Source organism: Perca fluviatilis, chromosome 19 (assembly GCF_010015445.1).
Source record: "Perca fluviatilis chromosome 19, GENO_Pfluv_1.0, whole genome shotgun sequence".
In the NCBI taxonomy this organism is placed as follows: Eukaryota; Metazoa; Chordata; class Actinopteri; order Perciformes; family Percidae; genus Perca; species Perca fluviatilis.
In genome coordinates this window covers 28,593,004-28,608,075 of record NC_053130.1, presented here as the reverse complement: position 1 = coordinate 28,608,075, position 15,072 = coordinate 28,593,004, and the positions used below count along the sequence as shown (strand labels likewise).

At 44.7% G+C, this 15,072-nt stretch overlaps 1 protein-coding gene across 2 annotated transcripts; it reads left to right on the top strand.

Annotated features, from left to right (window-relative positions):
• Positions 1-8,232: 8,232 nt before the first annotated feature.
• On the top strand, positions 8,233-14,456 carry cdc42ep3 (CDC42 effector protein (Rho GTPase binding) 3). 2 transcript variants are annotated; one of them, XM_039784786.1, is made up of 2 exons: positions 8,233-8,530; positions 12,624-14,456. In XM_039784786.1, the coding sequence occupies exon 2, from the start codon at positions 12,838-12,840 to the stop codon at positions 13,909-13,911; it is 1,074 nt and encodes a 357-aa protein (XP_039640720.1). In that variant the 5' UTR covers positions 8,233-8,530; positions 12,624-12,837; the 3' UTR covers positions 13,912-14,456. The 2 variants fall into 2 exon arrangements, with proteins under 2 accessions (XP_039640720.1, XP_039640721.1); XM_039784787.1 differs by lacking the exon at positions 8,233-8,530 and adding an exon at positions 11,181-11,315.
• The last annotated feature ends 616 nt before the right edge of the window (positions 14,457-15,072 follow it).

Sequence of the window (15,072 nt, the reverse complement as noted above, 5' to 3'; positions counted from 1 at the left end):
ATTCATGATTTAAATCGATCCCCCCCCCACTTAAAATTAATCTGCAGATGACAAATGACAAGATCTCACACACACACACATGGGGCATGTATACTATTATGATTATTCATGCCAATTTTATATAAATATTGGTTTGAGTGTTTTCCCTATCATTGTATTGGGGGGGCATCCTCTGTGAAAGAGTGAAAAAATGATATGCTATATATTGAACAAATTATATAATAATGCTATATATTCAACAACACTAAACGGATGCGGGAGATAAAGCTGTTTTCACACATAAAGGTAATTCACTTCTTGTTCCTCAGTAAAAGTTCAATTCATTTTAACTTTAGTCGCGCAACCTTGCCCCTATTTTCACCTGTTGCTGAGTAACGTACATTAACATGCCATGGTCTCATGAGTGTAGCATACCTGTAGCAAGCTCCTTCGTAGTAACTAGCGGTAAAAACAAACGTCGAAGAGGAGCTCCGTGCTACAGAGTGGCGATTGCTAGTTGTTGTAAGCCGCTACAGACCTCCGTCACAGCTCGGTCGTATCAGCGGCTTTTAGCTAGTAGATGTGTTGAGCCGCATCAGAGTTCTTCAACACCGGGTCTGGTGCTCCATGGTGCTCCGTCAGATAGGCGGTAGTTAAGAAAATAACTAATGTTAGCCGCTGTCGCTGCCATGTTGTTTGTGTATCACTATGGCAAACATGCGGGGGGAGGGCTGCGCCCATACGGGAGCCCAGATGGGACCGTCGCCGAATGTTAAAAGGGAAAAACAACATTCGGTTGGGGGGCCCCAAGCAGCCGCTTAGTTTGCTTATGCCTCGGGCCGGCTCTGAATGTGTTAGCAAAAGTTTACCTAATGACACACAGAAACATTATCATCAAATTGAAGTCATGTTTTTAGCCACCTGACAAATATAAGTCCAATATTTACTCACCTGTTAGCTCTGTTAGGGAAATAGCTGGCTCTTTAACTGCTAATCATCTTTGTTTACCAGCTAGTCTCTAACTTTTTCAGTGTGCTGTTAGGTGCTGGGCAGTTAATGTACAGTAGTTTATCAGAGCCCGTTTGTTAAAAACAGCTACCTGCTGCAGTTGTAATCTGGTTAGTGAGCAGTGTTAAACAAAACATGAAAGTTGCGGGCCATGAAAATGAAACAATGAGCTGAAAAACGCTAAAAAGCTTTGTAACGTGATAATGTTCCTATCGTTTGTCCCAAAGCGCGATCTCCTTCACATTACACATTTTCATTTGACTTAATGTTAATACAAAAATTGTGTAGCTTCAAATGAGCTAATACTGTTGTCAAGAGGGAAGCTCTTGCTCTTTGATTTCTGAGGAACTGAAACCAATACCTTACAGTGATATTTCACCTTATTTCAGATTGATAACCTTTGGCCATTTAAACGTCAACCCCAGCTATTTGTTATCATGTGTCTAGTAAAGTGTAAGGAATCAATTGTTCTTTTTAAAGGTTTGAATCCCACTGAAAGTTAATGTACTATCTTGCAATTAAAAAAGAGAATAAAGGTTGCACACCAAAAAGGGTCAAGACTCTAACAATGAAAACTAAAGTGTCAAATTGCTTAGTGAGCTTACAGCAGTATAAGTTGTATTGCTCCAGCAGCATTTTGAATCCTGAACTCTTGCTGTCCTTGCTCTTGAACTCCACCTTTCACCTCATGCTCAATTTGTTCTGTTGCTAAAATAGGCACAGAAGCCGAGGTGCTACCTCTGGTGTGTGTGGTCTGCTGTAATTCAGTATGGTGCATCCCCCGCGCGCACACACAAAAAAACATTTTGGGATGCAGCCACAGAGCAAGACGGTGTTTAGACTACCCACAATCCCCTCCTCCCCCTCCGCTCGGCAGCACATCTCCTGCACTCAAAACATTGGCCGGTGCCCTCAGGATCGGGTCCCTCCCTGTGTGCTGCCTGCAGGCCTGAGAACACTGTGAAATGTTTACTGTCAGGATGGAACTAAACGTGCTCATGATGACCTACGTACAGTGAATTAGTGCAACCCTGAGAGAAAGCTTTGATAAGAATGCAAATGGAGCATATAGACGAGGCTGTCAACATGTTTACAATGTATTGAATATGTGTGCAGAACATTTTGCTCATGACGTTGGTGTCAAAAGCTGCGTAAAAATCCAAACCACAATCTTTTTTTAAATCTTAGCTAGTCATTTTGGTGCCATCGTGGCCACATGGCAGTCACCTTTTTCCAGCTAAACTTAAAGGCCCTGGACACCCACACAGGTGTTTTAGTTAATCTGGCTGATTAGACATCTTCCCAGGACTGTTTGGGTGTGTAAAGACTGATTGAGTGACATCTTCCTGAGCCTCCTTTTAGCTTTCTTGCATCTGTTAGGGCGAGACAAATGACATCTTCATCATGCTTATTGGTAGATGAAATTTGTGACATAATAGTGCTGCGTTCATGCCACCTCGGAATAACAGGCACCGCCCCCGTGGTTACGTTGTTTTTCCGACTGGCAGTGTTTACATGGTCGGGATGCGTGTTCTTCTTCTTCTGTTATATTGGCGTTTGGCATAACAACTTTTTGCATGACTGCCACCAACGGTTGGCCGTAGCCTAGAGAGCATCAGGTGTGTGAAAACATGGAGGCCACACTAACAGAAGATTCTCTGTTTCCTTATGCGAGCATCAGACAGTACATCGCCAGGTGTTTGTGTTATCTGCAGGACAACGAACGGGAAAAGACACAGATAATGTGTTTTTTTTTTTTACATAGGCCTATTTATGAATAATTTTAAACATGTTATGTCTGTGTATGTTTCTTGGCAGAGGCATTTGTCCACAATAAACAGTTTATTATCATTGAAATATGTTCAGTGAACCAAAGTCGCCTCCATCAAACGTCAGCTGTCAACAACGCGTCACCAACTGGGAAACTCGGTTATCAAAATCCAGCCCGAGTTTCCCACCTCTGATTCCCACAGGCCGTTACGTGAATGGTGACGTTTTCACTCGGGAAAAACGTTTTTCCGATGTCCATGAACGCACGGTAAGTTCCCATCAAAGCTCCGGCCCACCTTCAACCTGAGCAGAGACTAATCAGCCAGTTGCTTTAAAGGCAACGCCTGCTCTCTAACTGGCTCACATCACATCATCTTTTGTGTGCTTAATGCCAACCTTAGACCAAACAACTTTTCAAGCGATTCCATGTCGCAGACCAATTTCCAATATCGGAATGAAATCATGAAAGTCTTGCTAGAGTTGGGGCATACTCCAGTCATCTCAATTTTTTGGTGTAAGGTAGTTATAAAACTCAGTCCCAGTCAGTCTTCCCGTTTGAAGTTCCGACAAAGTCAAACCTGTTTGATATTAACCTCAGTTTTTAGTCTTGGTAGTGAAGTTAAATCATGTGACCATTGTCAACAACCAATGGGTGCGCTCCCTCTAGCGCCAAACAGGAAGCAGCAAACTGCTAGAGCCAGTGTTGTTATTGTTGTTATGGCGCTGCGCTAAGCTAAACGCTATAGAAGGAAAGTTGCCGATTTTCAACCCTTCTGAAGCGAGTTATCCAAAAGAGTTTTACCGGTGTGTAAACTGGAACCCCCCACTACTGCTGCCATTCATCTGCATGTAGCCTACGGCAGAACAGAAAATCTGCAAACTCTCCCTTAAGTTACCAGCTAGCGCTAGCGGTAGCTAGCTAGCTTTGTTAAATCTTTCAAAACCAATCTAGTTGTAGTCTTGCAATGTGTGACCCTGCAAGATCCCCAGTCTTTACATATTATGATAGTCTTTAACGTTAGATGTGAGATGACTGTCTTTAAATGTGAGATGGTGTCAGACTTCAGTCTTTTCAAAGTCTGTTCAAAGTCTTCTAGTGTATGGTAGGCATAAGTTACAACACGGTCTCACGGCAGTTCGTGAAATGGTCACGTTATTTATAATCTATTGATTTGTGTACCACAACACGTTAATCTCGTTTTTTTCATGGTGGCCAGCACAAAATGGTCTATACGGAGATTAATGGGGAAAGCAAACGTCACACCCTAGGACATGGCCATGGGGGAGGACGCCTCACATTCCGGGACACAGCCGCGGGGGAGGATGCCTCACACGCCGGGAGACGGCCGCGGGGAACGCGCAACAATAACGGGAAGGTTAACGGGGAAGCAAAACGCCACACGTGAGACGCGATCCCCGGCCTCTGGGGTGAAAGTCCTGAATTGTTTGACCCCTCCACCACCCAACCAACCTCTTTACGCAGATTTTCGGCTTTTCATACTACTCGCTACCGTAGTCGTGCTGTGATCACGACATATGCTTCCCATTTAAATACATTAGTTTACATTTTCGTGCTGGCCACCACGAAAAGAACGTCCCCATGAACACGAATCAGTAGATTAAATAATGTGACCATTTCACGAACTGCCATGAGACTGGGTTGTAAATTAACTCCAACAGCCACTCTTAAAGAGAAGGGTCTCACGGTGCTCTGTAGCCGGCTCACAGTAACCTTTTCTCAGCTAAATTTAATTGTAAAGACCGCTAAATATAACGGTCAGGTGAACGGTCGTCACCTGACCGTTGGACATAATTTCGTAGGATATCATGTGCATACGTTTTCGTACATCATATGAACCCGTTGCGTTGTCTTTTTAAAAAGACAATTGTGTTTTATATTGCTCACTCACTTGTCCTCCCTCAGCCAGGAAGTGATAATGATGTTGCTTACTCCATAATGGGTGTGAACTCATGTGTTGCAGCAGCCGCAGGAGGAAGGGTGGAGTCGGCTGACGTGTCAAGTGGGTGAGATTAAAACTAAATCTGTAAAACAGGAGAAATTCATCATCCACACTTACCGTAGATGCTTGATACAGCTCATGAGTTACAACACACAAGAAAATGAGGTTAAGAGTGTGTTAAGAGCCCGACGAGCGTGCTTCCTTAAATCCTGTTTTTCTCAGTTGTTTTACTTTAGTAGACAAGGACAGGCTTGTTTACCTGACCTGAGATTGTCAGATGGAAAAAAGTAATCTCAGTGGAACAGTTTAGACAGGACACCAAGACAGTTTCTTTGCTCTCCTTGTGTAAACGGCAAAGACACGGGCCAAAGCAGACCGAGGCAAATTAGTCTGGAAATGGTATAAAAAATGAGTCTTCAATTCCTCCAATAACACAACCCATAGCACAACTTGTGATGGAAAATAAAATTACAAGCATGTTCCTGGCAAACAAGCTCTGTTCAACAGAATACACCAACAGTGTATGTTTCTGCTGCTGTCTCAGGTTTGTTGAAAAAATATCTGAGAATCACTGAGGGGAAAAATCGTAACACTCCGAAACACTGTACAAGTGGATTTATCAAGAAAACTGGAAAAAAAAAACTGTCAAGGACGATAATCTAACTTTGGGTGGTTGGGAAGTTTTGGTAACACTTTCTGTTAAAGGGAAATTATTAAAGCTTATATCAGCTGTAACTCGTGGCTTTATACATTCAGTCAGAAATTCATTTATTAAGACGTTATAGATCAGTAATAACCCATTAATAATTATGACCTAAGGTTTACCAGGCTGAAAAATGTCCTGTTACTGAACACTGCTGTTTCATTGTTTTATGTTATTTGCTGTTTTGTTTTAAGTCTGTTGTTTGTTCTTTTATGTGAATCTCTTTATGGCTAGGACTCCCTTGTAAAAAAAAAAAAAAAAAAAGATTATGAATCTCAATAGGAATATTCCTGGCAAAATAAAGGTTGAATTAAAAAAACAAAATGAAAATCATGCTGTATTGAAGATTGCTCATTGAAGTAATAAATCAAGTGAGAAGTAGGGTCATTTCACGATAGAATTCTATAGAAACAGACTTCATTTTGGAGCCAGTGGAGTCGCCCCCTGCTGGTAAGACACAATGCAGGTTTAAGGCACTTACGAGTTGGCTTCACTTTTCAGGCCCAGAATTCGCCGCTTGTGTCAACATGTTAATATACCGTAGATGGAGATTAGTTCTGATACTGGAGCTAAAACTCGTGTGTGGACAGAGATTGTTTTTATTTCAAATGCTGCTTCAAAATGAAAACTAGATGTAGCCTCATTGTCATGGCTTACTGGGACATTTGAATGGAACTGAGCCATCATTAATGTTATTAGAGACACATGCTTTTCCTACTATAACGAATCAAAATATCTGCTTGGAAAACAGCTATTGGTTTTAGAACATCTTGCCAAACTGCAGTTGAAAATGAGCCAGCTGGCTTACTGTACACTGGGACATTTACAGACATGTTGAATTATATGCATTGATGCAAATGATGAATTAACCATTTATAAAGTAATTACCGACAACTTATAAACCCTTTATGTACGTATGTGCGACATGTAAGACCTCTCTTGAGGGGTGGGTAGTATGGGATTTGTGATGGTATGGGCTTGGGAAAAGGAATATTTATTTGATTCTCATATATGTTGTATTACTATTGTACAATGTTTAAAATTATTGTCCCGACTGCATACAAAAAAAATAAACCCTTTATGCCCATTATGTCTCATTAGGAAGACTGAATTTCCCATCTCTGTAGCCTACAACTAATTCATTTAGGGGGTAATTAGAATTACATTGAGTTTCCTTTTCAAGCAGTTGCTCTGGAGTTTCCAAGGTTTGATGGTCTTCCTAAATGAGAAGACAGTGTTGTGTGTTCTACTTACAGATCATGTGCCGGCCACATGGACGCCCCCCGATGACATCACCCCCGAGGCGACTTGACAACACCATGCTAAAAGGGCTTCATTGACAACTGCTGGTTAGCCGGTGCTAAATAACGCCTGTGGAAGTTAAATAGAGGGTGTCTCAGCCACGTAAGCCATCCACCAACAGACACAACCCGCATTCGTTTCAGCACGAGACTTTGCAAAGCATTATATATGGCTCGTTATTACAGTGGTGCATCCATCACATTAAATATAACAGCATGGAGGAAGCAGATTAGGGAGAATGAGCTACTTCGCCAGTTTCAACGGGAAGTAGAGGTTAGAATGTGTGGTGTTTGCAGAAGGGGATGTGCTGCTTCATCTGCTGGACAAGGCGGGATTATTGTTAAAGTACTACTGCGGCTTGTGAGGACATGCATTCACCCCGTTTCTTAACCGCAGAAACACACACACACACACACACACAACCACACACACACACACACACATTGAGATTCAAGCACCCTTCCCCCCACATTTCTCTTCTTTGCCCTTTTGTGACACACTGTACAAGCAGAAACACACACCTCTGCTTTCCCCAGCCTCTTTGGGGGGAAACTACACAGCAAAGTGTGATCTCACCTCTGAGCTGCACCGGTTACCAAGGTGATGGGATTTTTTTTTTTTCTATACAAAAATAGAACCAAAAAAAAGAAGTGATGCACAGACAGGTTTGCCATATCCTTGACTTGAGGGCATTATGTCAGAACCTTTTTTTTTCGCACACTGTTTCGTGTCTCTGCATTTCAAATCATTATAGAGGGACAAAGATTCCCTCTGAGCAAGTCTATTTTTGCTGCAGTATACCCATGTGCTGTCCATTAGCTTATCTGTAAAGGTCCCCTGCGTGTGCGGCAGCGCTGCAGTATTCTGCAGCATTCTGCAGCATTCTGCAGCATTCTGCAGCATTCTGCAGCATTCAGTCCTTTTCGCACAGCCTGCTGCAGCTTTGAAAAATAAAGGACTATGCATAAAATGATTTGGCTAGCAAATGAAGTGATTATGCATTATGAGTTTTATAGTTTGGAGAAAACAATGGGAGGATGTGGGCGCGCATGTGTGATGGATAAGGCTAGAGAGGAGAGGCTTAAAAGAGAGACAGGGAGAGTCCAGTCAAGAGTCTGACAGCTCTTATCAGATGCAGGCAGTCGCAAAGTCACAGACAGGGTGAGGCAGAATAGCAGCAGAGGGAAAAGAGTGAACACGTACTCAGTGTGGATATCATTTTAGAGAGGAAAGACAGCCAGACATCCCATGAGGCCAGTTCCTTCTTCCGCGAGACCGGAGCTTGTGATCACTCATCACCGCAGCTCCACCGAGGCACAGGAAGCAAGGAGGATCCTCAAACACCACAGAGCTCCTTAAAAAAAAAAATCTGAGCTCTGGGTTGGAGAGAGAGAAAGAGAGAGAGAGAGAGAGAGAGAGAGAGGACAGACAGGTGCTGCTAAAGGGAGAGAAGGGAGCGAGAAAGCAGAGAAAGAGAGAGGGGAAGGGGCGGGGGGGTGTGCGGGGAGGTGTAGGAGGAGACTTGACTTGCTTCAGAAGGGAATGGGAATAGGAGCCGGAGAGCTATTCCAAAACAGCTGTCCGGCAGACGTCCCAGTCGACAGAAGTGCAGCCCCGAGGCAGAGACAGGAGGCAGGGCATTGTCAACAAGCCACAGGAGCCCAACAGCAGCCACCGAACACACACATACAGACACACACACACACACACACACACATACATCAACCTGAGGCTGCAGCGTTCAGGAGAGCACCAGCGCCAGCCTTACCTGGGATAGATCCGGATCTCCCCAATCGGAATACCTGAGGTGAGTGAGAGTGGGAGCATGTATTTCACACTCTGCTGGTACAGTCATCTGAATTAGTAGACAGGATAATGTTGCTGCAGTATACCTGCTGCCATGTACTGTAAGTGTCTTGGTTTTTTTCTTGACTGTCTGGAGCAGAATGGGATATTGCTTAGTGACAGTGAAACGTGCGAAAGCATGCATGGTAAATTAAGCTTGTACAGCAGTGTTTGTCCGGCACACGCTCTCAGACATGCAACACAAGAGCTAAACTGTTCGGAGCAACATGATATCCTGTCCCCTTTTTTTTTAGTCCGGCTACACGCTTAAGGCATGTTCCTCTGAAATGCAGAGCTGGCTTTGCCATCTCGAGGGGAGCCGATTCAAAGGAGGCTTTTACAGTTACACTGTGAGGAAAGGACCTTTTCCTTTTTGCCAGTACATTCCTTTCATGTTTCATACACTTTGATTCGGCTTACTGCTTGTCTCTGCCAAGGATAACTCTGGCATGTGCTGCCCATGCTTGCGGGTGGCACAAGGGGAGCGAGAAAGAAAGACAAATACTCCACCCTGGCATTCGCCCTCGCCTCGTCCCGGCACCACCACCAGGCCCCCGAATGCAAGGCCTTTGCCTATAATTGAGGGTTTTTTTATGTAACAAACAGCTCAGTCTATTCTGTAAGGCTACCATTAGCCTCTGTGGTATATGCATTTGCTTTTTATAACAACCCCAAAGAGAGGGTCTTTCTGTTATTCAAAGGCGTGACACAAGTCAAGGCCACGGTTAGATGTCAGAAGAGTATTTGGAGACTTCAAACTTCCACAAAGTTGTTTGTAGACACAGTGGGAGGAATAGAAGTTTGTCTCCCACACGCTGATGATGTTACACTGACCATAACTACTACACAAGTGCAGAATAGCATGCTATTTTTCAACAGCGCTGATGTGAAATGTCAGCACAGTAATCCCATCACGGGAGGAATATTTAGGGGATACTAATTATTATTGTCTATTTTAAAGAATGGGGAAGCCATATACAGGTCATATTTTTGAACAGCTGCTCTCCTGAGCCTCTTTCTACGTACGTCCCTCATCACCGGCTTTGGAGCAGTTCGGCGAACTGTAAAGCATCATCAAACTGTGGCATTTATTTAGTAGAGTAGAGTAGAGTAGAGTTACACTGCCTCCAAGAATATACTGACAGAGTAACATCACACGTGACTTTTAGGTATCTAGAAACACCCAGACAAATCACGAGCCATTAGTTCAATTATCAGATACCAACCCCACATTTATCTGCCCCCACGCTCAAACTTTCATCACCTCGCTCCCGCTGCTGCCCCCCCTCACTAACAACCAAGCCTCCAAGCACGAGCTGATGAGGCAATGCTCCATTTTTAAAGAGGCTGGAGTGGCTCCAGATCACTTCATGCCCAGACAGATAGCTCTTGCTGACCCAATGACACAGTGGCTTTATCCTGCAGCTCACATTATGACTGTATGGCTGCACAGGCAAGCACTTTTGAAAGGAAGGTGCCATCAGATCCCCACTTCCCCGGAGGTGTAAATGAAACCCGCGGCCGCATTCTGTGGCGGCGCCAGGCTTCGAACCAGTCAACACATGCCACGCTGTCTCTTTTTGGATCAGTTCCAAAAGAAGGATGCAAATCTGGCCTTGGCTTTGAGATATACCAAAATACACCTGCTCAACTATTAACATCCTGCAAAGACACAAATGGATTCATTAGGTCAAGCCATAAGGGTCCATCATGGGATATCCTGAGCTCTTGCAATTGATTTATTTCCTCTTTGGCCACAAGCTTAACTCACATTTCCATGACTTTTGAGATTCTCTACACACACTCAAATTAATATAATTAAATTAACCCTCATAGTGGTTATAAAGCCGATTTTGTTTTCTTCATTCTCTGCTGTCAGCCTCTGGAATTCCAGTCATGTATGCCATATAAGCCAAACTGGGCCACCAGCAGGATGGCTGAGGTGAAGGTCAGACTTCCAGGCTTTCATCGTACCAGCTGACCAGCAGATGTCCCCCTGGGAGAGTTGCACGAGTTGGCTTGCTCTTCTGCTAGATGTTTTCCTATAACTTCTGTCCATACCATTGATTCCAAGCAACATTATCATCTATTATAATGCATGGGCTGTGTGCTTTCTAATGCCGCTGGAGAGAGGGTCCACACACACACACACACACACACACACACACACACACACACACACACACACACACACACACACACACACACACCGGGCAGATGTTATAATTCTATCAGGGCAGAGCAACAATCAATAGATACGTTTGGTTGGAAGTGCTTCAGCCAGCAGTGCAGCGGTGACCTTCTAATTCTTGTGAATAGCATTGTAAAAGTTAATACAGATATAGATATGTGAACTCTGAGCACACAGGAAGCAGCTTTTGGCATGCTGGTGCATGTCTCTCACTTCCTATCCAAGCCCAATTTCCCAATGCAGAGAGCATCAGCTGTAAGGTCAGAAAGGATTGAGGAGCGCCAGCGAAAAGGGAGAGACTACAGAAAGAAAAAGAATAGGAGAAAAGCTTGAGCTAAACAAGTGAGAGATTCTGCTGCCCCCCCCCCCTCCCTTCATCAAACACTCCTCTTCGCCCTCCTCCTTCCCCTTTGCTTTCTCTCCCTCACTGTTAGCAAACAAACACGCTCTCCTTCGCACACATGGCGTGCATTCAAAACTGCTATCTTTCACGAGCAGTCAGGCACCTCGCGCAAACACTCATGCCAGCACTCGAATCCACAAGGACCAGGAAGAGGTGCGTTCAACACACTCGCACATGTTCTGCATGTCTCAGTGTTTGCCATGGCTATATATAGCCCCATAGTGCTTGTTGGGTGACAGGTTTATTTGTGTTGTAATGGCATCCCCTGAAGTGCGAAGATTTCACCCTGTACTTCACATGTAATACAGTTTATTGAAGTTGTGGCTCTCCTACAGGGAGATTCTGGGGCTACTGCACTTCATCAAACAGGTTGGAAACACAAGAATCCATGTTGAAAGTGGATGTCAGTGCAATGGTTTCCAGCCTGCTATTTGGATCCAAATACGCAGCAAGTGTGTGTCCCTCTGGCTCCACACTAACGTGCCTGCTGAATAAACATCGCCCACTTAAAGTGTCTCTGATAAGGCTGATGCAGTGTGTCTCTATGGGATCGGTTGCAGCAGGAATGTGGATGTTTTCTTTGTGAAATTTTTGGGTGGACCTGACCGCCCAGGCACTTCTGTGCAGTGGTGCACACTGTCAGATGGTCACTGCTGACAGACCTCTCATAAGTAAATATGTCTATAAATGGGCAAGCTCTCCTCTCACTGGTGCTCTCTCCTACCCCGCTATCCCACACACATATACACACACACACACACACACACACACACACACACACACACACACACACACACACACACAAACACAGTCAACTCCCTTCCTGGAGTGTTTTTCCCATTTCTCCTTGGTTGCCATGTCGTTTCAAATGGTCAAACGGATTTCGGAGTTCACTCTCTGCCCATCAAAGCCAAATCAATTCACAATCTGTATCACAGTCTTTTTTAAGATCCACTTGCTCTGTAATCCCTCACTCTATCTCTCTCATACAATCCTCCAAAAAAAAAACTAAACCCCTTCCCTCCCCTCTTATCCATCTCTTTCTATCTCTGTGCGTGCCTGAGCAGTAGCTTGTTCCTACAACGGGCTGCCCTGACCTGATCCTACTAAAGTCTCGCTTTGCATTTCCTCTCCCAATCTGCTGTCCAGCTGTTCCACATTAGCACATCCAGAGTTGTGGAGGCCAAAGGAGAATCATGTGTGGAAATGTGAATAGAGCAGCTAAAAGCCTTAGACCCAGGCCTGATCCTCCACTGCTCTGGCTTCTACACTCGCCAGATGCAAGATGAGGATCCGATTTTTTTTCTTGCAGGAACCAGAGTTTGTTTGTGGGACTTGTGTTGCTGACCAGATTTCTTTTTTTCTAAAAGGCAGGAGAAGGACCTTAAGAAAATATGTCAGTGCTGAGTTTATGATTTAAAGACAAATGCTGACATATTCTCTGTCTGTCTCTGATTTCAGGAAATTGGCCATTTGACCTTTCCACACCGGCGGACATCACCGGTCCTGATCGATGCCGCAATTGCTGAAATTATTTCTGGAGTCCTGTCTGAGCGGTGTGTTACCGAGAATGTAACTGGAGCTTCTCCCAGGGGGAACTGTCACGTCCAGAACTTGTATAGCATTTCCGACTCTTCTATCCTGCACATCTGAGATCTCTTCCGCAGTTACAGCCATGCCAGCGAAAGCACCCATATACCTGAAACCCACCAACAATAAGAAGGGCAAGAAATGTCGCCTCAGAGATATTTTGTCCCCAGACATGATCAGTCCACCGCTTGGGGACTTTCGCCACACCATCCACATCGGCAAGGGCGGGGAGAGAGACGCCTTTGGAGACATGTCTTTCCTCCAGGGGAAGTATGAACTCCTGCCAGGGAAGGGAGACGTCCATCCTCAGTATGGCATCCAAAGTGAGTTTCTGAGAGCCAATAGCACCGGAGATGCTTCCTTTGCCGAGACCCCCTCTCCGGTGCTCAAGAACGCCATCTCCCTCCCAACTATCGGTGGCTGCCAGGCGCTTACCCTTCCCCTGATCTCCTCCACTGTGTTCTCCATGCCCCTGGAGCCGTTGGAGGACATTACGGGGTCTACAGCTCCCATCAAACCTGACAGCACAGAGGAGGTAGAGATCCTGCAGATGGATGCTCTGTTGCGCTCTATGGACGTCTTCAGCAGCGAGCCATCGTCTCCCTCCGCAGGTATCCAGACGAAGCCCGACGTCCTCCTGGATCTGCTGGAAAACAAAAATAAGTCCACCTCTAAGGCGGTTGCCAAAGCCAACAAAATGAACAAGAGTGAAACCAGGTTTGACAAGCCATCATCCTATTATATCAACAGTCACAGCAACAGCACCTTCAAAGCCAACGGAAGCCTGAACAGTAACATGAGCAGCGACAGCTTTGACAGCTTTAAAGGGGACTTCCAGAACAAGATCTGCAATGGCAGCAAGAGTCTCAACGGCAACGGCAACTGCAATGGTTATGGACACTTTAACAATGACATTACCCTGGGGTTCAAGCAGGAGCTCTCAAAGTGCAATGGAGAGTGGGTGGACAGGGACAGCGGAGTGGAGGAGGGCCGCATCTGTGATTTTGAGTTTGACTTTTCCAAGGAGAAGAGCATGTCGCAGGATTCCCTCACCCAGATCACGGGGTCATTCCTCTCCCTTGAACTTGATCTGGGCCCGTCCATCCTGGATGAGGTGCTCAACATAATGGATAAACCCGCAGCGAAGAGCAGGCCTTGAGCTGCGTTGAGGCCCCAGAAGGAGAAAGGGAATTATTAAACTAAAGCCATGAGGAGAGAAAGACTCAAAAAGCAATCAAAATGGTGTCTGGATATATCATTGAGATGGAAAATGAGCTACGATAGACAGAGCTGCTTATGTTTTTATTGTCAAAACATATAATTATTCTAGCTTCTATGGAGTGTTGATCTTCTTCTTCTTTCTTTGCCATGCCAGCCGCATGTTTAAGATGCATGTGCTATTGAGTTACAGCTAAAACACAGCTATCGTGCCTTTGATTTTACATTACTGTAAAAATGCTACATGCTAGATTTGTGTTCTTATGTTGACTTCCACCGTATATACACACAAAAACTTTAAGGTCCTTTGCTTTTTTTACACAGTCTTGAACATAATGCATTTTGTGACTTTGAGTGTGTTTAACAAAGCATTATTTTGTTTGTCACATAATTCATTTGCCACATTTCAAACAACAGAACACTATGCATATTTGTGTTTTTAAAACTGTAACACAAATAAATTCTTCTCTTTTTTTTTTTCTCCTATTCTGGCTAATTTTTCAACCGATCTGAGAAGTAATTCCAAAATATGATTGAAGATATCTCGGGAGAGGCTGAACATCAGAATAACTCTGGAGAAAGAAGAAGCACAAAAGCCAAAAGGCAAACAAGACAGATAGCAGGGAAAGAAAAGGTTAAGATGGATTTATTTTCTCGCCTGTGACATTCCTTACATTCTGCGTCCCTGCCCTGCAGTGGGAGCACCGGTGGGCCTTCATCTGCCCAACTAGGCGCCTGCTCCATTTGTTTGCGTGTGGACGGGACAGGCAGAGGAGGGGGTCTTTGAAATTCCCTGCATTCCATCCACAGAGCACAAGTGTCCAGGACCAGACATAAATCAGCTGTTTCAAGTGAGGAGGGAGGGTCCAGCCTGAGACCAACCAGAATGTATAGCAGGATGAGGTTGTAAAACACGAGCTTACAACCCGCAGGCAAACTTTGTTCAGTGCTGAACGATAGATGAGTCCTCTCCCTCTGTCTAGTTACAATAAAGATATGTTGACCCAGCAAACGCCTGAAAGAGCACTACAGCAATGATTACCCATACACGCAGCCTCTTGAACTCAACCACCCCTCATCAGAGGCCTTCTTGCCCTGATCC

Excerpts from the sequence above, each read along its gene's own strand:
- cdc42ep3 (XM_039784786.1), top strand. The coding sequence starts at position 12,838 with ATGCCAGCGAAAGCACCCATATACCTGAAACCCACCAACAATAAGAAG.